Genomic DNA, 26690 nt, shown 5'->3' with positions numbered 1-26690 from the left:
GAAAAATGTAAGCAACTTTTTAATGAGCAATTATTAATTCCTCTGCATCCATTAGCAGTTGTAGTATCTTGGAATATGACGACCACTTCTGCTTTAAGATTATTTATCTGTACAGGGGGCTTCTAACTACTTCCGTAAGCATCTAACGCTATTTTTACTTCTGTTAAAATCTTGGACTAAGTAACATCTTATCACAATGAATCCCACATGGTAATTAAATGTAAATGTAAACTTAAAATGTATTTAATTAATTTTACCAATCTCTCTCTCGTTTTGTGAGGTGGTGTTTGAAAATACATATTCACAGGAAACTATTCAGTGACACATGCCACCGATTTTTTAAAAAATTATTTGTTATCCTTTCTTTCATATACACTAAGGGTTTTGTGTTCCTCTATTTTTGTTAATAGCTTTGTAGGTACTACTTGATCAATTTTAAAATTAATTTTCTCTGAAGAGATTGGGTTAAATTAATACCTCAGAAAATATATCCATTCAGTTAGACATCTAATCTATTTCTAATCTACAGTAGAGCAACACAGCAATAAAGATGAATTGGGCCAAATTCATTCCTGTGTGTAAATTCAAGTTACACAAGGATGAATCTGGCCCAGTCTGGCTTCTGTAAGGCTCCATTTCCATACAGTAACAAATGCAATACATGTCCAAGCATCAGAGGATAATAAAAGCTGATAGTAATCAAAAGAAATGACCAACATAAGGCTAGCAAAACAGGATATACAATACAAATTTCTCATGTTTTATAAGGTATGAAATTAAACACACTACAGCAAATGGAAAGTCATAATGGAAGCACTGGTAAAGAAACACCACCACTAACAGAATCACTGCAAGGAATGTAGGTTGTGAATGTTCATATACTTTCTCTTTTTCCTAATAATAAGCAAACTGTTGAAGAACTGTAGTTAACTAATGCTAGAATGTGGATTTTATAACAAAAGAAAAAAAGAGAAAAATAATTGTTTTTCCTGATGGTCATGCAGGTGTAATTATTCTAAGAGATCAATGAACAAGGAGGCATTGCTAATTTGAGACTCAAACAGCTTGTGGCAAGATCTGAGGTGTTTTGCACTTTTTTTTTAATATAGATTTTTCTTAGTGTTCTCCCAATTTCTTAAGTCAGCAAGTCAGTGTTAGTCCCTCCTCCTCACTAGAAAAAGTAGAAATACATTTTGTTATTTTCCAGGACTCTTCCCAATGAGAAAAGGAACTGGTCTGCTATATCCTCAAGAGTTTTATTAAGAGCTTACCACTTGCCTAAATCTGATTTTTGATGGCAAGCTCCTCTCCAGGCTTAGTGCACAGTAAAATAAAAGCCTGAGTGTGTCATTCTGCTCACTGTGAAAAGGTCTTAAAATATTCTTCCATAGAAGACAATCAAGAAACACCGGGAGACACTGCAGGATAGGGAGGGTATGACCCTGGAGTTGGAGTAAGACCCACAGAATCTCAGTTCTTCTTCCTAAAGTCTGATACTGCAAGAACAGGAATTATTGCCCTGCCCTCCACCAGTAATAAAGATAAGCTGGGATAGGGAGTGGAATTGATTGTGGCCATATGGTTTGTTGAGGCACAATGATTTCTTGGTGGAACTAGACCAGAGAAATAGCTCAGGGTCAGGTAGGTGACTGGAGGAAGACAAAGAGGGAATTGCTCATATCTCAAAGATATTCTGGAAATTGAGTCACTAGTCAGAGTTACTCAGTGAAGCAGAAGGTGGTAATTGGGAGGTGAAAGTGTCAGAGAAACAAAGGAGATGTAATGGCATGGAGACCTAAGCCAAGATCATGTGAAAATTATGCAAAGGGTTACCAATTAAATCTTGAAAATAGGAATTTTTTTCCACAATAGTTCCTTTAATTCCCACCATTTTTCTACTTTAAAATAATTATTTTTCATTTATACTGTATCACTGCATTCTCACTGCATTTTTAAACAACATAGTATAGTTACAGGCAAATTCCTAAAAAAATTTGGAAATACAAATAGCATTCCTTCCTTAGATTATTATGAACAAACCAGCTTTTACAATTAAATTTATTTAGCATTTTACAGGAAGTAATTTTCTGTTCGTTTGGCAACTACATCTGTATGAGAAAACTAAATGGTGGCAGGGAAGCTCTCAGGAAATGCCTATACTGTTGTTAAAATATCCCTGATGCATTTTGGCCTGTGCCAAGTAGCGCTCATGTAAGCAGCTCCTGGGCACAGTTCAGGAGACTGTCTGCTGGGAACAAATGCGAGTTATTTGGATGAAGCTTCCCTCTTTTTTGAAGAGCAGTAGAGTTTAATGAACCTAGACCGTTTCATATCACTTGACTGCAGCTTCACTAAAGAGTCTCACAAACATTTAGTTTACCAATATAAACACAGCCAGGAAGTGAAACTAGACTAATTACCAGTCATTCACAGAGGTACTCACCCCATCCACTTTACTCATTAATATTGGTGCACTGAATCACTGCCCTATAGACAGTAATGTCTCCCCGTTGACTACACTGAGATCTTGCACTCCAAATTTGCTCTTCTAAACTGCATGCAAGATTTGGCCTCTAAACCACCCAACTCTAGCCTTAATCTCATTCCTGTTTGGTTTTTTCTTTTATATTCTAGCACCATGATATACATTTAAGATTTAGGTACTGCAGAAAACAAATAACTCTAAATGCTCACTCCCTCAGACATGGCCAGCATTAGATAATGCAAGTTAACATGCAAACACTTGATCAGATGCTGCCCTCAGAGAGTTCTAGCATTCTACATTGCATCACCTGCCAGGAAATTAATGAAGGAGAAAACCAAGACCTGACTGAGGCCATTTTCCTCCAGTTATTTTCTTATTTCAGCAGCAAGAAAAAGAACAGAATACAGAACCCACACTCAAGCATATTCTATCAAGAGAGTAGTATTCATCCTGTAGCCTCCTGACTGCATGAATGCTACTATCCATGCACAGTGAGGTGCAAAGTGACTACACCGCACACGTTAATCAACACTTTCATTGTGGAAACAAAGGAAAGATGGAAGAAAAAGAAATCCTTTATTTCTATGTCTCTATACAGTCTTTCAATGTCAAACAAAACCTTCCACTATTTCTAAATTCTAGCATATATCATAAGAATCATATCAGTGCTACAAATTTCAGATAAACTTAACTGGATAACGTGCTAAAATATGGTGTATATGCACAATATTAACATTGTATATACTAGACTAAAAGATCAGAATTAAAAGAACAAAACCAGGATAAAATGCTGCATCAATATGGCACACTCAATCCCCAGCACATACAAAAGCTACTTTACTGACTAGCAGGGTTTCTAAGGTGCCAGATATAAACTAAACAGCACATCTGCTTACTTTCAGAACACTAGGCAGAGCATGATCTAATCTGTCTTTAACAAACTTTAAAATTGAAACAGAAATGGGTCTCAGATAAATGAATGGTTTGGAATTTCATCCATTTTACTTTTAAACATTTTGCCATTTGTGATAACTGACAGAGACTCTACATGGGCTACTACTACTTTGATCCCTAGAACATACCATTTATTTCAGTGCAGCTACTCACGGAGCCAGGTGGGTAAAATTTGATCTGGTCTAAAACTGTATTAGCCCACTACCACATTAGGTTGTAGGAAAGAATTCACTTCTGTTGACCTTGTGGTTTTTTGTTTTCATCATTTCATATCAGAGCATCTTCTCTAAACATGGCCAAGCAATACAGGCTATGTTTAGTGCTACATGCAAAAGAGGATTTCTAATATCTTGTCCCCCACTCAACAGCATTTTTAATAACCGTACTCTGTATCAAAGTCCCAGTACCCTGATATTTTTGAAATATTCAGGTAATCAATTAGTGAAAAGTTTATAAACATAAGAAAGGAAGATACTTGTTTAAGCAGCACAGATGCACTTCCAGCTTATAGAAAAGTGTTGTGATTTAAATATTCTCGTTCATATGGAAAACTGAGCTTGCAAGTTATGAAAGAAAGGTAATACGTGAAATGACCTAAAAGTTCAATAATTCTGTATATTTTAAACCCATTTTTAGATCAGATGTATTTTAAGAATAAGTACAAGTTAAAAGTGAAGTAAGAAAAAACACGTTTTATGTTGCCTTTGATCTTTAACTTGTAGCCTTATCTGCCAGGTCAGAGGGCACATTATTCAATTTCACCATATTTTGTGTAAAACCACTGTAGCGTTGAAGATGACTTTCAGTACAAATGTCATGGTACTTAAAGCTAAACTGGACCCTAGTTTTTTGAGCTTCTTAATTAAAATCACAGTTTGTAATGGTCTGACAATATTATCTTTATTCTTTCCAGTTGAACAGCAGCAGAATTTTCACAGCATTTATTCAATCAAGCTTAGCAATGTTTCTGCAGCTCACTCTTTGGCTTCCTAAAACAGACAACAGGGTTCAGAGTGACTATGCTGTCACTCTGTATAAATTTATTCTCTGTGTCAAAGGGAGTAAGCTGGACTGGATGAAATCTAAACTGTTCAGGAGAACTGACATTATGAAGTAATTCTGAGGAGTGAAAAAGAGTGAAAGGAAAAGCACTACCAGTTTTTCTTAAAAACAAAACTAAGAATTGCTTGGAATTGTCTATTACTTCTTTGAGACAAATATGCTAGATCCTATAAGGGTAATATAACATTATTCAAACCACAGCCTATTATTAAAAAAAATAAAAATCTCTGATCTATAAAGAGAACAAAGAGAAAAAATTCCACATGCTAAAAAGCAGCTATCACACTATAAAAACCTAAAAACATTGTATCTGAAAGTTTTTCAGATTCAAAGCTGATGTCATCTCTTGGTTATTTGTAAATTATCACACATCATTTAAGTATTAGAGTTGGTTAGTATTTGCATTGTACTCTGAGCTGACATTCTCTTTTCATAACCGTTGTTCCTTATATTTTTACTTTTATTAATTTCTTACCATTTCATTCAGTTTCTTTTGTAAAGTGTATTTTGAAATCTGTAAAACAAAAAGCAGGTATTCATTAAATTGCACTTACACTTTTCCGAAGACAACCTGCGTGTTTAGGTATTCTCATACCTAAGATTTAATTGCATTTATTGCCAATCCAATACAGTAATACTGGTTTTGAATCGTTTACTTTTTTTTCCTTTTATTATTAGATTCACTTTACATAATTTCACTTCAATATTTAAATTATGTAAAAACACTTTATGCTGGTTTGTTACTAAATAAGTTTAGAAAAATGTTTAAGTTTTGTGTTTTCTGACATGTGTCATAAAAATAACATGTAAATGAGCAACAGTCTGTATAACAGGATCTTAGAAATAAACAAGAAAACAGAGATAGAAGTGAAAGTATTCCCTCAAGTCCTAGATGAATATAGTGTGCTCCCTGTTGGGAAAAAAATTGTAGGTAGGTGTTCCGAATGGTGTCATATAAAGATATATTTTACCAACCTTCCATGCTTTAATAATATGACTGACATTTCAAGTCATTAACACTATTTTTCATAAACCATTGACATCAGAGAATTGTGATTTGCATAATACTTAAGATTGCAAGAGCTTTAGTCTCTATATCTTAGAACGTTTAACGAAACATTGATGAGGTCTAGGGAAAAAGAGAAATGTCAAGGAACCCAGTGTGTGTAAATCCTATACAGAAAATATTCTTTCTAGGCAAAAATCTAAGCCTAGAGAACAATCATTTTAAGGTAGAACTCTGACTCTCTGGATAGAAAGGACTACAGAACCTAATTAGAAATTCCTCACTCTTATCTTAGTCCAATTTCCAAACAATTTTTTTGACACAAGTTCATTGTGACCCCCTGCTTCCTCAAGTCACAGCAGAACTCCCTAGATCTGAACTATACTGCTACACAAATGTTATCTGTGAACATTAAACATTTAATGTTAAGGTTTTTTTGAAATTTCTGTTTTTATCTTACAAACCAAAAAAAAAAAAAGAAAAGGCCAGTGAAATCTTTCATTACTCTTGCTGTCCACATGTTACGTTCAGCAGACCATGGAGAGATATTCTACATCATCTGTGTTATGCCAAGGTTTGAACAAGGTGACAAAATCCTTACAGCTACTGCACAGAAGGCCAGCCATGGGAAGAAATTTCTTTTGCTCCTAAATGATTAAACTAAATGATTAAACAGTCTGATACAAAGTAAATGCACCCCATTATACGAGAATGGTAATAAGAACCAAACGTTGCAGAATCATTATAAATATTTTGTTTTCAATAGAGTAGAAAAATAATTAGTTCCTGGCAATACCTGAAACCTGGCAATGTATTATGATGCTAATTCTCTTCTATGTCGAGTTCTACTCTTTTAATTCATTTTCAACATATCTGCCTTGGTCTTTAAAAAGAAAACCAAATACTAGCTACGTCCCTATGTCTTCCTTTGTTTCTAGTAATTCTGAATCACAGCCACAACTGCTCCAACACCATGTAACAATATAAAATACAATACAAAACTAGCACCAAGTGGCACCAGAGTCGATTGTGCGTTTATCCAACAATTGTACTTTTACTGAAAAACAGGCATTGGAAAGCCACGGATTAAAAAGAAACCTCCTCATGAAACAATGAAAAATACTGGAAACCACAGGTAGAACTGTAAGTTGGAGGACCAGTGTGAATGCTTGCTTCTGTTTAGGAGTGCAAAACCAGAGTTTCCAGACAGGTGAGAAGTAAAAGACAAGAGAAGAAAGAAAGAGGAACACTATGGAAATGAAAAGGAAGCACGTTTCACACACTATTTGGACTTTTATTGAGTCCGCAGATCTTCTGGAAGAACTTTAGCTGAAAGGCTAACTTAAAGCAGTCTTGACACTGAAGACTAGAACAGAAATTTGGTGTTTGAAAGTGAGGTGTACATGTACTAGAAAGATTAAATGAGAAGGTCTTAAAGAACCTCTTACAAACAACTATTTTCTTGACAGTGACTAAATCCAAAACCCTTGCATACCAAGGAAAGTCCTTTAACAAAAATAATAGTTTACCTGTAAGGCTTTTAATGCTTCTTTCAGTCCTTCAATTTCTTTTTCTTTTGTTTCTACAGCAAGTTGATATTTTCCCTTTCAACAAAAGCTGTACTTCAGGATTTGGGCAGAATAAATGCTTTTGCAACAAGAATTTATCAACAAGAATGTTACAAGAATAAAGCAATACTCCGTAATGACAGAACAATTAATTGGTGAGAACAGGTGAAAGTTCAGCTAAATAATTTTTAAATGTACATATATATTGCTATAAAAAGAAAAGTGAAAACATAATGGTGTGTTTTTACCACTTATGACTAGTCAGTAAGTTTAAAATTTTCTGTTCTGGGATAGACAAGCCTGACAAAGGCAGAATTAATAACTTCAATTCAGAACAAAGATACTAAACGACAAAGACAGTATTAGGCAAATCCATTGTCTTATCTGCTGTAGCAGGGTCTTCACAGAAACAGCTTTCTCAGCTTTTCCAATCCACAAATATTGAACTGAATCTGCTATCACTAGAATTACTAAATACATGCAAGCATGTTTTATATTTTCATATGTATACATGTGTGTATGTATATATATATATATATACACACGCACACACTGAAGTCAAAGGACTTCAGTGGAATTAAATCAGGTAAGCACAGGCAGCAATCAATACATTGTAAAGCAGAATCTAGAAATCAGAGAATAGGCCAGGAAAAACAAATACACCCATTCAACCGCATCTGTTTGTTCCAGTTGTTTCTAACTTAGTGTTGGCTGTGCAATCTCCTGAAACCATCTCAGTAAGTATAAGTAAATATAATGTAAATTGGAGCAAAAATTGATCTTTGTATTCAAACTCCGTCCTGAAAAATTACAGCTTAATTCCTTAAATTACTTCGGTATAAAGTATTGGAAGTATTTAGAGAAAAAAAATCAGCATACAATTTAATTCTGAAACAGTAGCTGTCATTGAGAATACAAATACTACGTAGATATGTGTGGACAAACAGGATGTCTTAATAAGAAAAAACTCCAAATACAAGCAAGAAAATAACCAGATAATATAAATGCAGCAAACCAAGTTTGGTTTGAAAGGATATCAAAGTAATTTCACCTGCTTGCAAATTTCTGTGCAAGATATTATGAAAGATATAGCACATTCATCCACTCTTAATCACTGGGAAATTTAAGTGAAGCAATAGTGTCCACATGGAGACATTCAGGGACTTCACTGTTTGAAACAAGCTCCTAGTATACTAAACGCAAATATTTTATTCAGAAGAGGAAACAGGCACTCATCTTGCTATAAAAACTCTTGTAGTTGACAAAAATCTCAGATTCAAGCTTACGTAGATCTTTACTTTAGTTCAAGTTCTTTAGGAAACCAGCTCAGGTAAAAATCAATAAAAGCCCTACTAAAATTGGTTTTATTAAAGCAGTTAGAAACTTTTTCACTAGTAGTGGAAAAGGATAATGACAATTTGACCCAAACCCCCAAAACAAAGCAAATTTAGTATAGCTTCAAAAGCTTCAAGAACAAACATTCTTTTTCCCCAACTGATTTTTAACATAAGCAAATTTTAAAGTGACATTTCATAAGTAATTATTCTACAGGCTATAAACAAAAAAAAAGGAAAAGTAACGAAGTTTATAAAGAAATTTCTTTTGCAAAGGCCATAGCAAGGAAAGGAATTTAATTGTAATATACTTAGTTTAGACTTAGAAGAAAAAGAATGTAATTGTAATACACTTAGTTTAGACTTAGAACATGTTCAATAAATTATACAGCATTATCATTTGCTTATGACGTGACAAATAATTGTAACCTTTACAACAATTGAGTACCTTTTCTTCTTCCATGGCAAACATCCTTGCCTGTAACTTGATCGTCAGTAGCATAAAAACAAAACAAAACCAAACCAATCAATACAGCACATGGGATTAATTTTATTCATGTAACTCGACAAGACAATATAGTTGTATTACCCTGCATAGTGCACTTCCTGGGTTTATTTTTCTTTAACTGTAGTAACCATAAAGTCACATGCAACAAGCTTGTGAAGCACAGATATTTTTTTTTTCAAGAAAGAAAAACCTAATTGCTTTTCAGTTTCTTTGTTGTGTGCTATGACTGTGATGCAGCATTAGTGATAAACTCTTCATCACCATGTGCAACAGCTTCAGTTCCTCTGACTGCTCTCTGCAAGTTCTTTCAGCACTCATACTTGTTGAATATATATTATGGGGAAAAAACCCACAATCTTGATTTGAAAGACTGAAAGACATTTTCAAGTGTTGAACAGAATAAGTTATGTGGCAGATCTTTTGCCATGGTTTGTGAATCTAATCTTGCAGAGAACATACCATCTTAGGGGGGGGGACCCCAACAAAGCAGATTAAAAGAAGCATTATCTTCTCTAGCAAATTTTTGAAAAATAAAAAATAAAAATTAAAAATCCCAGGAAGAGTTGCTTACTGGGAACTGTCAAAATACAAGCATTATACTCTATCTGGAAGAAAGAAAAAGACCTAATTTCTTTGAGCTGTATATTCTAACATTTTCTATGCAACAGAAAAATATTTTAATACCAACTAATAACTTGCGACTGTGCCGCCATATTTTAAAATCTCATTGTCAAAGGCAGAAGGCCTTATTTTGCTACCTGTTTTTTAAAAGATGCCATAGCTTCTTTGTTTTGTTGGTGCAGTGTGTCTGTCTGATGCTGCAGAGCTTCCTGCTCATGTGAAAAAACAATAGGGCATTTAAAATATTATCTTACAGCAAACCATACATACAGTATTTCAAGAAAAAAACCTGATTCCTTGTTAAATATTTTTAGCAAGACATGACTGATTAAAAACAAAACCTGAAGACTACGAGTCCTTTGTTAACTGGTAATCATCTGTTTGGTAGCGCCTTCTCTTTTTTTCATAACAGGTAACAATTCTCACCTCTGGAATTCAGATTTGTTGTTGCAAGGACTCTTATAAGCAACTCTTACCCATCCTATCAACCTGCAGAAGCAATCCAACACCCATTGCCGTATTAAGACAGCATCTTGACATGGTTGCTGGTAGTTACAATAAATTTTAATCTCCATTAAAAATACAGTCTCACTACAAATAACAGTCTCTTATTCTGTTTTTAGTTAAATTTTAGTCATTTAACAAACAACATGAAAGAGCTGAAGGAGGGCAGAAAAGACTAAGTGTAAGGGGACCGTGTAAGATTTTTATCATCCTACCACCCGGCTTTTACTCTTAACCATAAAAACAAAAAGTTAAAAATGTACTTTTTTGGGTTATTATTTCTTATAATAATCTCATAGACTAATACTACACTCTGCAAGCTGGAAATGTTAATGTGAAGTAGGAAATGATTAAGTAATAACGGCACAAAAACAAATATAAATTGAGTCTATTAGAAAGAATGGCTGGGAGAACATGAATCAATCATTTGTTTCATTGTAAGAAAGACAGAGAAAGTTTTGATTTGCATCTAACAAACAATACATACTACATGAATGAATATTCAAAAATGTGAAAACAAAAGTCTTGAGGAATGTGTTCCTCAAGTTGCCACTAAGAACCGTGTTCAAAGACAGGTTCTCTAGTGGGTAAAGGGCATACCAAGCATGCTAGAGAACCAGAAACAGTGCTGCAGTGACAATAAATCGACTATCCTGCGTGGAGTATTCCTAATCACCACAGGAATAAAATTTTATATCCACAGTACTGTCAAATTAAGATGACACTTGTTTAGATTATAGGAATGCAAGCCAATATTATATAATAAGTTATGTAGATATAACTTTGGTTTCACAAAACAGTCATCTCTTACACAATTTTGTCACTGATGTAACTGATAACTGGAAAAAAGAATTACTGATGTTTTCATAATAAACCACAGTCTTCCTCGTATTGTATATTCAAGTGATGTATATTACTCTAAATAAGAGACTGGGAAGTTTCTACCAATGTTTCCTAACATGCTCTGCAGTCAAGCCTATTAAATAAAATTTGTATATATAACTTTCTCAGAAATTCAGCTTTGGAATTTAGATTTTTCATACATGCCATATATACAAGGGGCAGGGATAGCGAAGAACAGTTACTCTTATAAATATAAGCAAAATCACCTTTGATATTATGATGTTATAGTAAGTAGATACTTTCTAAATTTAAAGGAATATTTTCTCCAGTTATTCTCTTTTTCCCCACTCTAGCATATTTTTTTCGTGAGCAGCAACAGTATTCATAAAATGCGGACAAAGATTTGCTTTCAAATTTTAATATTAAACCAGAAACTTAGCTCATGTCTTTATTTTAAACTAGTTTTCTAAATTTAAGGAAAAATAAAATATATGCTGAATCACAGAAACGTTGGCTAAAAGGGATGTCGCTAAATGCAAGAATATTCCAGAACCTTTGATAAGCCAAGGGAAGCTGTCTACTTACTGAACTACTCTTGAGGTCAGTATGATTCTGCATTTAGAAACCAACAGGTCCCAAATTCAATTTAAATGTCATACTTAGCATTTTCATCTTACTGGAATATCCAGAATTAGAAACTCATAATTGTTTGTTCCTTTGTACATTAGGTTTGCCATGTGCCAGTGTTAAATGCAAAGTGCAGAAAAAAAAAGTTCATCTGACTGCCTGTAAGTCCCATCTTTTTATGAACAGTAATTGCTGTTAAGTTCTCAGAATGAATGGAAATCATACCTTTTGAACCCTAATTATTAAGAACTGCAGTACTAGGTTAAGAAAAGCAAAGAAGGGCAAACTGAAAGCATTGCTTTCACAAATATAAAATGTTTCCTGTTGCTGTGTGCACATATATATCTTTCAGGAAAAAAGCGCACATAGTTAGGATTATTAATTTAAGATGGTTAGGATGAATTCCAAGATGAAATAGTCTTCCTTTACTACTAAGATGTTAAATAACCCAAGATCAAGGATAGAGCTGAAATTATTGTTTTTTCTGTGATCGTAAAATATACAGAGTGAAGCCTTTTATCTTGTGACCTAGTGACAGGGGTCATAGGTTTGATTGTATTAGAGAAGGGAATGGATTTCCTATGAAAGCATAACCTCAGGAGCCCTAACCCTAAGAAGAATGTTAGACTTACTTTACTAAAAACTTCATTCTGAGCCTTTAAAAGCTGACAAACCACTTTTGAGTATGTCTAACCTGCAAGTTTCTGTTTAAAAGAATTTTTTTGAAAAACTGTCACCGACAGAACATTGCAAGTGAAGTTGTTTCTACAACCACACTGGTACTTGCACTTGCCAAAGCCAAGCGTAATACAGAGAAGCTGCTGTGTAGCTTCCCCACACTAACATGTCAACATCCCTTATGTTAAGCTAAATATTGCTTTAATATTTACATCCCTTTTGACCGAAGATTGCCAGTCATGCCAAATATGAGAGTACTCTTGTTAATCAGACTTCTAGGTTGGGCACAATGCCAATCAAGATAAGAGCTACAGAAGTTCATGACTAGACGATAAACTACTGGCTACCACATTCTACTATTAGAAATTACAATAGCCTTAAAAAGGGGAATTGTACTAAATCAAAATCCATATTAATATTAAAATTAAATCCCAGCAGTTAAAACACTAAAACGAAACAAAGTTACCTTCTGCCATTCAAGTTCCTGTTTCTCTACAACAATTTTACTTATTTGTTCTTCATAATTAATCTCTGTTTCCTAGTTAAAAAAAAAAAAGATAAATTTATGTAAGACAGTATCTGCAAATCAAACACCAACATAAATTGTATAATCACACTCTTCTTCCTTTACAGTCCAGTACACAAACCAGTATATGCCTACACACCGCTCAGCAAAAAAGGAAACAAAAGTTCTCTGGATGTCGTGAAATATGATGAGTTCAGCTGTTTTGCTCAGAAAATTTGCAGAATAAATAACTTAGACTGAAATGCACAGCAGAAGATTAGTAACTAGGATTGTATCTTTTTTAATTAGCAGGAACAGTTCCCTCTTCAAACATATTCTCTTCTGCATCTTACAACAAAACCAGACTCAAAGGGAATGAACGAGACTTGGTTTCACAGTTGAGAAATTATTGAATATTCCAATGAACTGAGTTAAAATACTGAGGAGCAATTCAGCAAGCTGCAATAAATGCTTCAAGAATCAATTGTTAGTCAATGATACAGATAATCATGGTTAATGAGTCAGAATCTTTGGTACGTGTCAATTATTCCACTCGAAGCATTGAGCCTTTAGTCTTGCTGACATCTCCCTGGACAACTGGAAAGTTTGTGTCAGCAATTACTTCTATTATGAAAAAAAGAGAAATATTTATCATAATCTTCTGTGTCAAGAAGGCTCCTGACCTACTACACCAAAGAAAGAAGTTAAACAGAAGTCATGGATAATCAACACATATTTTTGATAAGATGAGCTACCAGAAAATTCAAGAACAGCACTACTAAAGTCCAAAGTTTCCTTCATAATCCAGAAGATGCACTAGTAGGTGCATTACATCTCCTGTTCTTGCAGAAGCACTGTGTAAAGAATCTATTACTGTCATAATAAGTGAGATCTGCTGATAGTCCAAATTGCTAAAAATTAATGGGAATTTTCTTGAAACATTCTGGTGTTAGAGTCAAATTTTCATAACTGCAATCAAAAATGGAAGAACAACAGGTGCCCTTATCAAACACTCATGACTTCTTGCACGAATGGGATTTAGGCTTTTGATGCATGTCATAAGCAATTCACCACTGTCCTGTTATTGCATACAGTCAAAATAATGAATATCATTTAAAGACCTAGAGAGCTACACTAATGTGTTGCTCTGACCTTCAAAAGGCTTCAAAAGGTAAGACAGACTTCTCTTTGATGAATTGGTGCACCAGTCACTTTTATTGAGGTCTTGTGTTGGACACACTCCAACAAGGGCCAAACTGACTGTGTGAGGGTAAGAGTACTCCCAATACTTGAACTCTGGATTACTGTATTTAGATACATTATGTGCACCTTCATGCTTTTTTGAGTTCAACTTCCCCACTCAGTTAAAAACCTTCATTCTAAACTGATGAAAAAATAAGCACTCCTGAAATGACTCACACTCAACACCCCAGACTGTTGCAGAAGTGGCTATAATCCTCAGGGAAATGGTGACAACTCAAGAAAAAACCACTCAAAACCAAAAACCAAACCCATTTATGGATATCTCTAGTAAAAAATTAAAAGTAGGCTTCAAAAAGATTATTTTCTTGGTATTGGGTTTTAAGTAAAACTCTACTGAATTGCAATACCATGAACAACTATTACTTAACATGAGAGAAAAAAACCAAAAAATCATCTCTGGATGAAGTAATAAATTTACTGAAACTGTGAAAGGGCAAAACTGAGGTTCTTCCTCCTTCCACAGTGAAGCAAATAATACAAATGTTTTGGCTACAAAGAATAAATATACATACAAATGAGGGCTCCAAGTTTTTGATACAAGGATATCTACAACACTTCAGTTTGTGCAAAACTGTTTTAAAGAAGGTTTCACAGTGCAACGGTTTCTCACTTAGTATACTGTTTGATCCATAGCCCCACTGTACTATCAATAGAAATAAAATGGCAAAATATGTCCCAAGGTGATTTAAAAGAGGTTTTTGACATTGACATCTTTTATAGGTTTTAGGGTCAAAACTGACTTCCTTGATTAACAGGCAGTTTACAGGCACATGTGTGGACAGAAATAACACACACTTCTGTGCATAGGAGGCTACTTCTGAACATTTCAAGAGATACTTGTAGGATCTAAAAATATGCCTTGTGAATTTTACATATAAAGTATTAAATATATATATTTAAAATTAAAATTTGGCTCACAGAAATAGAGAAAAGTTGTTTAGCTTTTCTACTCTGATATGTAACAGTAGAATATAGATGGAGAAGAGACCTAAAGATTTCATATGTATTACAGTAAAAAAAAGAGAATTGAAAAGATTATCAATGCTTCCCAGTTCTGCCTTAACAAATAGTACTTCTAAGTTGCAATTAATTTGTTTTCTGATAATAATCTGTAAATACTGGAATAGAATACACCGCCCTAAGTGCTCTAGAGTGATAAAAACAAATGAGGTTGACTTACAGCTTCTCATAGAAGTGTGATCTTAGGAAATTTATGTCATTAAGCAACAAATGCTATTAAAATGATATATTATTAGCAAAAGCCTTGTTCAAAATTGTAAGAAGTAAGGATTATAAAATCTGACCCTAAAACACGCCATATAAATTGTTCCTAAACTCTATCAATAAGCTCTGCAGTAGTATACTTCCCTAACTCCAGACTACATATTTCTACCCCTCCCCTGTGCAGGCACTAGCATATATAAGGGTATTTTCAGAGAATTTTGATCCAGTGCACAGATCTAGCCTCGGGAAACCCAAGAATCTGTGCCAGTGCTACAGAAGCAACAGTAACATGTTATATCAGGAAATGTAGGATGGACTTAGATCAACTTGATGGACCGAAAGTAAAACTGCCCCCAGAATACTTCAAGTGCCAGCACGACCGAGTCCCAATATGCTTTTTCATAACATGCTACCTAATTTTTCAAGTATATATTTTGAAAACATGCAAACTAATCACACTGATTACTGCAGTTCTTCAGCTTCTATGCATATAACTGTCTCTCCTTTTCTTTGTAAACTCAACTAGTTTGGAGTATTTGTTATAAGCCAAAAGCTGAACTTTACAGCATTTAAAAAACAAACTCCAAACTGCAAGTAGCATTAGAAGCTATGAAGGTAAATTTGTAATAGAATAAAAAAAAAAAAATTAACATGCGCATTGTGATTCAGGCCTTGGTAAAATTTATGTCAAATAGATCACTAATTTCAGTGGTTGTTGAAGATCAACAAGTATCTACCCATATTAAACTAACCATGAAATAAAGGGAAAAGAATGTAGTATTTTAAAGGGGAGCAACGTAGCAGATATTAGCATTACAAATTCTTGACAAAGAAAACTTCAGTTAAAATAGACTGGGCTTCCCGAAACACAACACTTAACCTAAATGAAACCAAGCCTTTGGGGTATATAAAAAAGTAATTTTAGTACAAAACAACAAAAATATTTTATAAACAATGGAACTGGCAGACTATTTGTAATCAAACATATACATAATTTCAATTTTTCAAAGTATATTTTAGATCCTAATGAGGACACTGAAAAGAAAATACAGAAATATATTTTTGTGTAGATACTTAGTTTTACAATTGTTCTAAGAAAGAACATGTTAAAATTTAAGACATTTATAATTGTTAACTCCCATATCCATACTGAGCACTTCTAACTAAATCAATACAGTAACACAAGTTCGCAAACTGCATTAAATTCCAGTTTAAGCGAGCCCTTTGCTTTGAGGGGATAAGAACAAAAGTTCTAAGTGAACAACACTCCTCCAACTCACTCCCAAATTATAAAGGAAAATCTGGAAGCTATCAAAAATGTGTATATATGTAACTACTGTTGAAAAAAAATAAACATCATAAATACTTAAACTGAGAATGACAATTACATGATAAAAATGTTCTCATGTGAATTCGCTAACAATTATAAGCCTTATCCATCATTTTTACTTCTTTCAAAGGACATTTATAGTTTACCCATTTTGAATTGAAAGCTTTTAAAACTTGTGCGAAGAACTTTTTTTTTTTTTTTTTTTTTTTTTTTTTAATAAGACAAAAACATTTTTGTTATACTTAGGAGAATAATATTGTATATAACTTTGATGAGGTATCAAAAAAACACAAAACCTTTAAAGTGTTCATTTTTTATTAGATGCCTTAGGACTACATGGATTTAAGTGTTTTGATAAAAAAGACTACCATAACAATAAAAGAGGAGTAATTTGATGGTTTATTTACTCGTTATAACCTTTAGAAAGTGTCAAGCCTTCTTTAAAGTGTTTGCTTCAGGCTGTAGTTTTACAAGATGGGCTGTGGATTGGTCAAGCCCCTCGATTCTTGACCCTGAACAGATTTAGGAACAGAGTACAGCTGGCTCATGTCCAAGCAGCCAAAACTGCTGCTAGGTACTTTTATTATCTTTTTCAAACTCATAATCTACCTCCTACAAAATTGCACATCCCATTTCTCATGCAGGTCAATCAAACAGTACTCATAGAAACTACAGCTGCTGATTGTTTCATACCATAATTAGAACTTCATGAACTAAACAGTCTAGTACAACTTTTAGTAGACTGCATGAATAACCTTCTTCAGTTTTGTTTCCAGGACAAATGTTAAAGGAAGAGAAAATATTTATAACAGTTTTATTCAAACTTTAGTTCCTGATATAATATTTTTGGATCTTAGTAGTTACAAGAGTTAACCAGAACCTTTAGTAACGATATATTTGGGATGTATTCTAAAAACTTCCCTTTTCCAGAAGCAGAGAACTAGAAATGTATTCCAACCACCTCTTTTCCTCTGGAAATCTTTCATTGCTCTATTCTTGATTCTACTGCATAGGCTGTAAGTGCTCTATATTTAAATAAATCTCATCTATTGAAATTTATTCCTTTAAATGCTTACACTGATACTTACAATGCTCTTCTCTCCAACTTCACGTAATCACTTACTAATCAAAAGCTGCATTATTTGCTGACCCAGAAGTTGCAAGCCAACACACTCCTTACTGACTTTAATAACAATGTTGTGTATGTCACAGTCATCAAATCCATAAACTTCAGTACAGCTTATTATTTTATAATCACACAGTTACTTCCCCCCCTTTTTTAAATATTCAGCTTTCCTTGTTTCTGTCATTCTGCTAAAAACTACCCTAAATTTACACTTAAGCAGAAAATCCAACTCTGTTAGGATTTTTTTGTTCTGTTTCCTCACAGACTGCATTAGTGGTGTCTTGTTTGCCAGCTTCTAGGTAACGAACAAAAAAAAAAAGCCACCCACATTTCTATTCTGTGTTATCATTGTTTCTCCCTCCATCCTGAATTTCCTTTTTAACTCTGTCCTTTAAGAAAATGAAATCAAGCTCTTCACCATTCTTATTATTTGTTAGCAGTTAAAATTGTTGCTTGCAATCTCACCAAAATCCTTCATTTCCCTAGTATCCTTTATTGCTAGAAAATATTTTTCTTACTTTCTAAAATAGTAATTGTCCTCATGAATACAAACTTCAAAATACAGTATTAAAACATTTCTTTCTTCCATGATTCTATGTTTATCCTATGTAACAGCCTGAAAGTAACTTTAAGCTATTTAATTTTTAAAAAAAATTAAAATGTTTATATTTATGCAAAAGTTTCATTCAGCCTCACGTTTCTGGTCACTGTATATTACTGTTTCCACAGAGCTGCCTATACAGCTACAGCAGGTGCCTCTGATGCCCTTTTTAACTTCTCTGCTATTCCACACATGTGTAGGTGGTTCTTCTGTAGAACAAGCCTCCAACAAGGTTTAGCTTTAGGTCTATTGTAATGCTTCTGGGTTTTTTTAGGCCTAGATACAGGACAACTAATATTACTGTTATGATCATAACTGGCATGTCCACCAATATTGTAATACCACTAATAACTCAAGTTTAGTCCTTCTGCTTTGCTCCTTCTGGTAAGTAAGTTTATGGTTTCATCAACTTTCTTCACTCCATACATCAAAAAGCAATTTGCCTTTTGGGCCCAAGTGACATTTCCAAATACTAAGGTATACTGCAACATTCAATTTTCATCTCAATACTGAACTTGCCCATCATATCTGTGAAACACTGCTAAACAGATGAGTTAGCTCAGCACAATTACGTACATCTCTTCCATTCCAGAACAGACCCACTCAGGTATGTGCTACACTCCACAATGTGCTATACAGTGCTACGCTGTGCAGTACAAACCCCTTCACAGATGCTAGAAAGCAGAAGTACATTTTAGGAATCATGGAATCACAAAATGGTTTGGGTTGGAAGAGACCTTAAAGATCATCTAGTCCCAACCCCCCTGCCATGCTTCCACTAGCCCCGGTTGCCCAAAGCCCCGTCCAACCTGGCCTTGAACCCTTCCAGGGAGGGGGCAGCCACAGCTTCGCTGGGCAACCTGTGCCAGGGCCTCACCACCCTCACAGGGAAGAATTTCTAATCTAAATCTATCCTCTTTCAGTTTAAAACTGTAAGCCCTCACCCTGTCCCTACACTCCCTGATACAGAGTCCCTCCCCAGCTTTCCAGTAGCCCTCTAAGTACTGGGAGGCCAGTATAAGGTCTCCCTGGAGCCCTCTCTTCTCCAGGCTGAACCCCCCAACCCTCTCAGACTGTCCTCACAAGGGACATGCTCCAGCCACCCGATCAACTTTGTGGCCTTCTCTGGACCCACTCAAGCAGGTCCGTGTGCTTCTTATGTTGAGATCCCAGAGCTGGACCCAGCACTGCAGGAGCGGTCTCATAAGAGCAGAGCAGAGGGGGAGAATCCCCTCCCTCGCCCTGCTGCCCACCCTGCTCTTGATGCAGCTCAGCACACGGGTGGCTTTCTGGGCTGCGAGCGCACATTGCTGGCTCACAGGCAGTTTTCCATCCACTAATACCCCCCAGTCCTGCTCTCCATCCACTCATCACCCAGCCTCTATTTGTGCTTGGGATTGCCCCCTTGCACTTGGCCTTGTTGAACTTCATGAGGTTCACACAGGCCCACCTCTACAGCTTGTTCAGGTCCCTTCGGAATGGGACGGAGTAGTTAAGGGTGAGCAAAACTCCTTCACATCCTCCCTCTAAGAAAACTTAGAAATAGACCACTGTGCTGGGGAACTTGGATTAGAATAGTCAAATCATAACAAAGGTAGAGTAAGAGGAATTGAGATAAACTTGCTCAAATCTGAAAGGAAGAGGCTCATAGAGCTCTGTAGCACTAGGGTGAGCTACAGCAACCAGAAACAACACAAGGTGAGGTGTTGTGAGAGCCATCATGTCTGCATAATGACAACAGACATGATTCAGGTTTGTCTCTTTTAGCAAATAATTAAATATTCTTCTCATATTTTCTTTCTCAATGACTGCTCATCCATCAGCATGGAAGTGGGTAAGCACAAAAAGGAGGCCTAATTTACATCAAAACAGAAGGTAGAAGACAGGGACAGGAACTAGGAAAATAGGGAAAGAAAGAGAGGGAAAAAAGCATTACAGGCAGGGAAGAAGACTACAGTCAATAACAGCAAAAGGATAGGACCAACTAACCTTTAAAGAATATTTCTGTTCACAACACGGAACTAATTCCAGAAGTCTTGAGACCCTGCATTCCCGTGCTGTGAGCACAGGTAGGAAATTCCCTGGCAAATCAGACCCCTCATCCCCGCTCTGGTGACTGATTTTAAGACCACCTGCTATGTCAACATACTCCTTTGGCTCAAACAAGGGAGAAGGTTTCTATAGCGCTTCACAGTAAACAGTAGGATGGCAACTATCCATGTCAATATGGCTTCAATTTACAAAATTCAGGGATGAGGAGATTCCAGGGTTCTAAAAGGAAATATTTAAAGAATCCTATATTAAAATATTTACTTGAACACAGAAAATGTTTTATGCCCTTTCTAATTCTAATGTTCTTTAATACAACATAGATTCCTTTTATAGTAAAGAAAACATTACCTGGTGAGAAATATGAGAAAATTTGAGAGCTGGGAAACCATTTCTTAAAAAGTATTTTAGTTAAAAGATAAGCACTACCAAGTTCTATACCATAACTGCCCAAAGAGAAGTGAGCAAAATCTATTCTTTGTAATCTTTACTGAAGAGCATCAAATCTTATAAACTCAAGGCACAAATGACAGTATCTCTAGTATTAGCCAGACTTTGTGATGCCCCAGTTAACACCAGAAAGAGCCTCAACAAGCACTTCTTATCAGGTATGGAAACAGGTCACTGAAACTTATCCTTTGCACCAAAGAAAAATATTAGTAAAATTTTAAAAGTCATTACTGAGATTTATCTTTCTTGTGTTCAGGTAATCAACACCTACACAGCTCCAACTGCTACTAAAACCACTCATATCCCCAGGGCATTAGAATACATTCCTATTGAAGCAAGGAAGAATTTCCTTGATTTCTTATGTTTACTTACTTTTCTGACTAAAGATGGTTTTTTTTGTATCTAGGACAAGAAAGAACATAATTCAATACACCATATACGTGCTTTCTTGATCTTTCAAACATTATCCTTAAACCTCATGTCAGTTGTCCTACATGCATTGTACTTCAGAAAGCATTAAAGACTTCCAATTTCACCTGCTATGCCGCAACTTTATACTGTCAAAATTAATTATATTTATCCCTTAAGAATCATCTCTTATTACTCAGCAAAATGAACTCAGCTGACTGCAGAGCAAGGCTGACAGACTTTGGAACAAAGTGAATGGGATGCCCACCACTAAAGAATCACTGGGCTGCTTGGTGCTAAAGCTAAACTGGCAAAAAAATAGGACATTCAAACTATTGGTGTGTGAAGTAATCCCTGAGTGGTATGGAAAAGAGAAATATAATTTTTTGTAGCTTTTAATTACATACATATTCATATTAAGAACAAAGACTCCAAGAACAGCCAAAGGAATAACGTGAAGCTGTATCAGGTATAACAATTTAAGCTATGTATTCTCCAGAATAAACATGCACAGCTATCATTAACTGGGATTTTATCTGTAAAATAGCAAGTCACTCATGAGCAACTCCTTTAAATTATTTTTATTTTGAAAGTTGAACTATAGCTAGATGTTTAGTCAAGAAAAGTGAAAAATAGATGGTTTAAAGTAACTCAGTGCATTTATTTAAATAAGCATATTTGGAAAAATGAAATTTCTACTTTAAAATAGTCTCCTATGGTATCAGCTATGGATTGTATCAAGTCTCTCAAAAACAGTTAATATTTAATTGCCTTGGGTTTAATTTTTATCTGTCTAGCTTTGCATAGATAATTTCATCTGCAAATTTATTTTTATTAATTTGAATTTATACTGCAGTACAACCAACCATTCAAGGCAGTTTATTAAACTCAAAATACATGATAGTTCCTGCCCTGAAGAGACTCCTGTCTAAGTGTCAAGCAAGACCAACAATGGGAAGAAAACCAGAAGTGAACAGAAGTAAAATATCTTGTCTAAGGTCAAGCCACAGGTCAAAGACAAAACTGAGAGTAAATCCACTATACTGGCTATACCGCCTCCATCAGGCTATCAGTCCACTGTGAGCCTCACAAGCAACTTGGGAAGGAAGTGGCAAAAGTTGTAAGAGACCAGCAGAAATTTTACTTCACTCTTATGCAGATGATACAGTTTAAGTTTACGTGCTTCGCTCTTGCCCATGGAAAAATTACCACGGTGCAAGCCAAGTACTATAATTCTCTGAGATGGCACTGTATTTCAGTCTGTGCACTACCTTTTTCTCAGAGTTGCTTATAAATTTACAGAAAAACCTCATGTTGGTTGAACCTGTAAAAGAATCATAGCTAAAATCAGGAGAGGATTTTTGTAGGGTTTGCCTTTTTTTTTTTTTTAAGAAAGAACATCCATACAGAGTTCTACTTGAAAAAATAAAAATGAGTGGCAGTAGGCATTGCTATACTATTCTATAACCCTCTTGTTCAAAATATTAAATATTTTACATTCCAGTTTTCAAACATACTAAGCAAGCAGCCCTGAACTGATTGATAAAGCAAAGCAAATAAAAATGCATTCAGGGATACTTTAAGATTTCAAATTGACTATCTGTAAAATGCTTCACTTTTTTTTAACTTAAATTTCTAACTACAAACAGGTAAATATATTTTTGGGGGTGGGGTGGTGAAGGAAGGCATAGACATTTTAGAAATTTAGGGCTATGCCTTAACTATGGAATTGGCTCATGGCATTAGCATCAATTTTGAAACTAAAAATACCTTTAAGCCAAAAGTTTGCTCACTATCCTGAGGCAACCTTTTATAAAATCACAGTCACTTATTCCTGTAGTATAGCAGACACAAAACAAACAAAACAAAAAACCCCAAAAGATGAAACTCCATAGCCCTCTATAAACATTTTAAGCTCTGACCACGTTCGTTAAAAATGCAAAGTTATCAATGTAAATAGCATTCAGCTAACAGATCTTACAAGGAAAAGTACACCCCAATTATTATTATTATTATAAAAGTTAAATTCGTCAGTCTTTGCTTTTTAATACAAAATTAAACTAGACAAAACACCACCATTGCAACAAAAGTCTTGGGATCAGACTGTGCTGAATTTCAGCAATACTGCACCAAGAAAGTAGGATCACGCAGCTTTATCCTTGGATTTTTTTTTTTATGGCAGTCATTCTTTTGTTTATGTTTTTTAAAGAGAGGATATTATAGCATTTAACTTAGATCAAAATAAACATAAATCAAGCATGTCATCAATACTAATATTTTAAAGGTAATAATACACATCTTTTGAACAGGTCAAATACATGAAATTTAGAAAGATATACTTTAGGGCTTTCAAAAAACACAACCGTTTTGAAACACTAAGGAGAGAAATAGAAACAAATGTTCACATACACACAACTGAAAAAGCAACCACAGAAAGATATAACTGAAAAATTAACCACAGAAATATATAGTTGCCTTCAACAGCACAATTTTACCTTAGTGCTACAAGATGATTCAACTCATATTTCAAAAACAAAACACCTCCATCCCAATACTCAAAATGCTATTACTGTACGGCTCTAGCTTTAGAGTTTAGCAATATAAAAATGGTGAAATAAAATGCATTTGGTTATCACTCTAGCTCTTTGCCTTCTTCAGTAATTCTGAAAAGCACAGGGAAACAGATAAAAATAAGTCAAAAATCACTGCTCTTCTGACAAATGGTAAATCAATCTATGAAATGAGAAAGACTTATATGGACTTGGCAATGACCTGGATTCTCCTTCTTTTCATATCAAAGGCTGCTCATAAAGAACTACAGTGAAATACAAAAGTTTAATGCAGATTATTTTTGTCAATAGCCTGGTGATCAGCTGCAGCAGCTTTGTACATTATTATGTTGTCTTTGTGCTGTCTACAGAGAAATTTTTAATACAGACACTGACTAAACCTGTGATATTTTAAAACAAAATCCTACTTGCCAAATTACTTAATATAGCATGAAGTTTACCCATACTCCTGCAACATTTTCTATTATTACATACAGGAAAGCAGAAATAAGACAAAGAAACACTAAAACCAAATATAAATACGTTTACCCTTCTTATACGCAGTTCTTCTATTGCCTCCAGTAAACTTGTTTTAAAGTCCAACAGTCGAATGGAAAGCAATGTCTCTGATGGGCTTTGAAGAGTAGAGTCAAGTGCCTGTGTTTTAAAGTCTTCATCCATTCTTCAAACTTGTTTCTGCAAAAGAAAAATGTGTATTTCCTCTCCAGTTTATCTTTAAGAGAATATTCAAACTGCAAAACCTGAAAATACGGAAACAAATTCTTTTTGCAAAGAGTAAAACTACTAGTTATAACCATTATGCAATTAACAATATTTTCATTTTAAATTAGTGTGCGATACTGTAAAAGAAAACAAACAGCTTTATCATTAATTCACTGCATTAATTTCTTTTTCCTCTTCATTTTTGGCTTGGTTTTAGTTTTAAACAAAGACTGTGATAAGCATGAAAAAAGTAGTGCGGGTTTTTCTCCCAGAGCTACTGCCCTGCACTGGCATGAAGATACTGCAACACATTAGGCCTACACGAAAAAGTAACCACCTATCTTCAAGATTTCAAAAATCACAAGACCAGCTCAATTTTAAAGACAACCTTCAGACTACCTTAAAATTATGAACTAAAGGCAATATTCATGGTTTCTGCTTCTGATTTTTAACAAGAAAACTTTCCGGCTCTGTTCCCACAAGATCAAGTATCAAAATGTTGTACTCTAAACTAGCTACATCAACTGTTGTCAGGCAAGGATTTATGCCAATATAAGATCCAGGTGTCTCTGTAGGGACAAAGCATGTTTGTTAGCGACATCAGAGATGATTACAACACTCAGCATTTGATTTACAAAAAGATAACAACTGTACATATTTCAGCTGTGCTTTCCAGATTATATTTTTTTAATACTTGAGACTGAATTTCCACCAGTCCACTAGAATACATATTGCTATCCCTTCCCAGAGACACCCCATGTGTGTTTCTGGACTAAGAATTAAAGAGGTAGAGTTACGACTGACCTGGCCACTGCCACAGAACCCTTAGGAAGGAATTCCTGCAGGATGAACAGAGACCTGGTCTGTATCATGGGGCCATAACAACTACAAATCAGAGCTCACCACTTTTTCTGCTGTTGTCTAAATAAAACCCTAACATAGATCAAATTTAAGCTGCTTGGTCATGGATAATAGATTGATTCCCTGCTTAGCTGCCCCACCACAGAAGTTATTCTAAGTTACTGAAATAACGGCTTTGCTAACAATAAAAAAAAATAAATTAAAAAAAAAAAATCAGGCTCATTTTTGTCTTCCATTTTAAAACATATGATTAATAATGAACTGTCCAATATGAAATATTTATATAAGTTCTTTTGTCAGTGTCAAAATGTTTATGTCTGAAGGATTTCTGAAGAGGCAGTAAACAGAAGTCTGAAAGAGAACCGTGTACTAACATGTACCACTTTGGGCAACAAATCTGTTGTGTCAACGTGTCACTATGAATCAGGCCCTGTGCAGCCAATCTGCATATATTTTTCAGACACAGTTTGGGCCCAGGTTGGTGGTTTGGTTTGTGTCTGCTTTTTTGTTTGTTTGGGATCTTTGTGTTTTGTGTTTTTGTTGTTTTGTTTGTTTGGTTGGTTGGTTGGGTTTTTTAAGTAAAGCATTAGGATACAAAAAAAAGCCACTTTTTTTTTTTTTTTTCAAAGAACATAGAATTGATAAAGTCTGATCCTCCCAAAAGCACATTAAAAAATTAGTTTCTTTCACCCAAGTTTCCAAAATTGTTTCCTTACTGATGGATGTTGTCCCACTAACTCATGAAGCAGTACTACAAAAACTTTTGTCTATCACGTATTGGGAGATTATCATAGCTACAAAACTAATAAAAATGCTAATATTATGCACAATAGATTAGGCACAGCGCCATTTGACTTCACCTTTAATCATGCTATATTCTGATCTGAAGGGTAAGATTTTGCAAATATAATGTTAAGACACGGTGCATGCTCTAATTCTATTGTCAGCTGATGGTACCGGCTCGGAGTTGGGGGATTCTACAGTGATGAATTTCTACAAGACAGTACTGTTACCAAATTGAGAATCCCGGTAGCCTGTGTTAATACAGGGTGTGTGTGGGTGGGTATATTAAAAAAAAAAAAAATAATTTCAAAAAAAGAGTGCTTGTGAAAAACTTGACACAAAAAAAATGGATGATCAGCTCTGGGATTCATCCTACAAAGGTAGGTGCACTTGAAGTGCATTTCAGTTATGAAATAATTTCTATGCAAGTCAACCAGTAGAAGAATGTGTATTAACCGATACACACTAGGGCTTGCGATTTTCCTTCCCATCACAGAAGCAATCTGACAATTATTTTCTCCAGGGGATATCTTCAAACTAATGCTACACTCTAAGGGATGGAAGAAAATGGGCCTCAGGCATCCATGGGCTTTCTCTCAGCTCACTGATCTCAGCAGGGGCACTTGAC

The 26690-nt window shown here is 34.9% G+C and overlaps 1 protein-coding gene across 1 annotated transcript in view; it reads right to left on the bottom strand.

Annotated features, from left to right (window-relative positions):
* Positions 1 to 26690, bottom strand: part of CCDC73 (coiled-coil domain containing 73) — a 97117-nt gene that overhangs the window by 32734 nt on the left and 37693 nt on the right. Inside the window, exons 6-11 of the mRNA XM_026850671.1 lie at positions 24245 to 24391; positions 12657 to 12728; positions 9676 to 9747; positions 8858 to 8893; positions 7037 to 7111; positions 4977 to 5015 (exon numbers count right to left, since the gene is read on the bottom strand). Coding sequence (XP_026706472.1) covers positions 4977 to 5015; positions 7037 to 7111; positions 8858 to 8893; positions 9676 to 9747; positions 12657 to 12728; positions 24245 to 24376 — 426 coding nt within the window. The 5' untranslated portion in view covers positions 24377 to 24391. The remainder of the gene's footprint in view (positions 1 to 4976; positions 5016 to 7036; positions 7112 to 8857; positions 8894 to 9675; positions 9748 to 12656; positions 12729 to 24244; positions 24392 to 26690) is intronic.

This window comes from Athene cunicularia (genome assembly GCF_003259725.1).
Source record: "Athene cunicularia isolate RWA chromosome 5 unlocalized genomic scaffold, athCun1 chr5_part3, whole genome shotgun sequence".
Taxonomy (NCBI): domain Eukaryota; kingdom Metazoa; phylum Chordata; class Aves; order Strigiformes; family Strigidae; genus Athene; species Athene cunicularia.
Note: the sequence above shows the minus strand (reverse complement) of the source record. Positions and strands in the feature narration are given on the sequence as shown.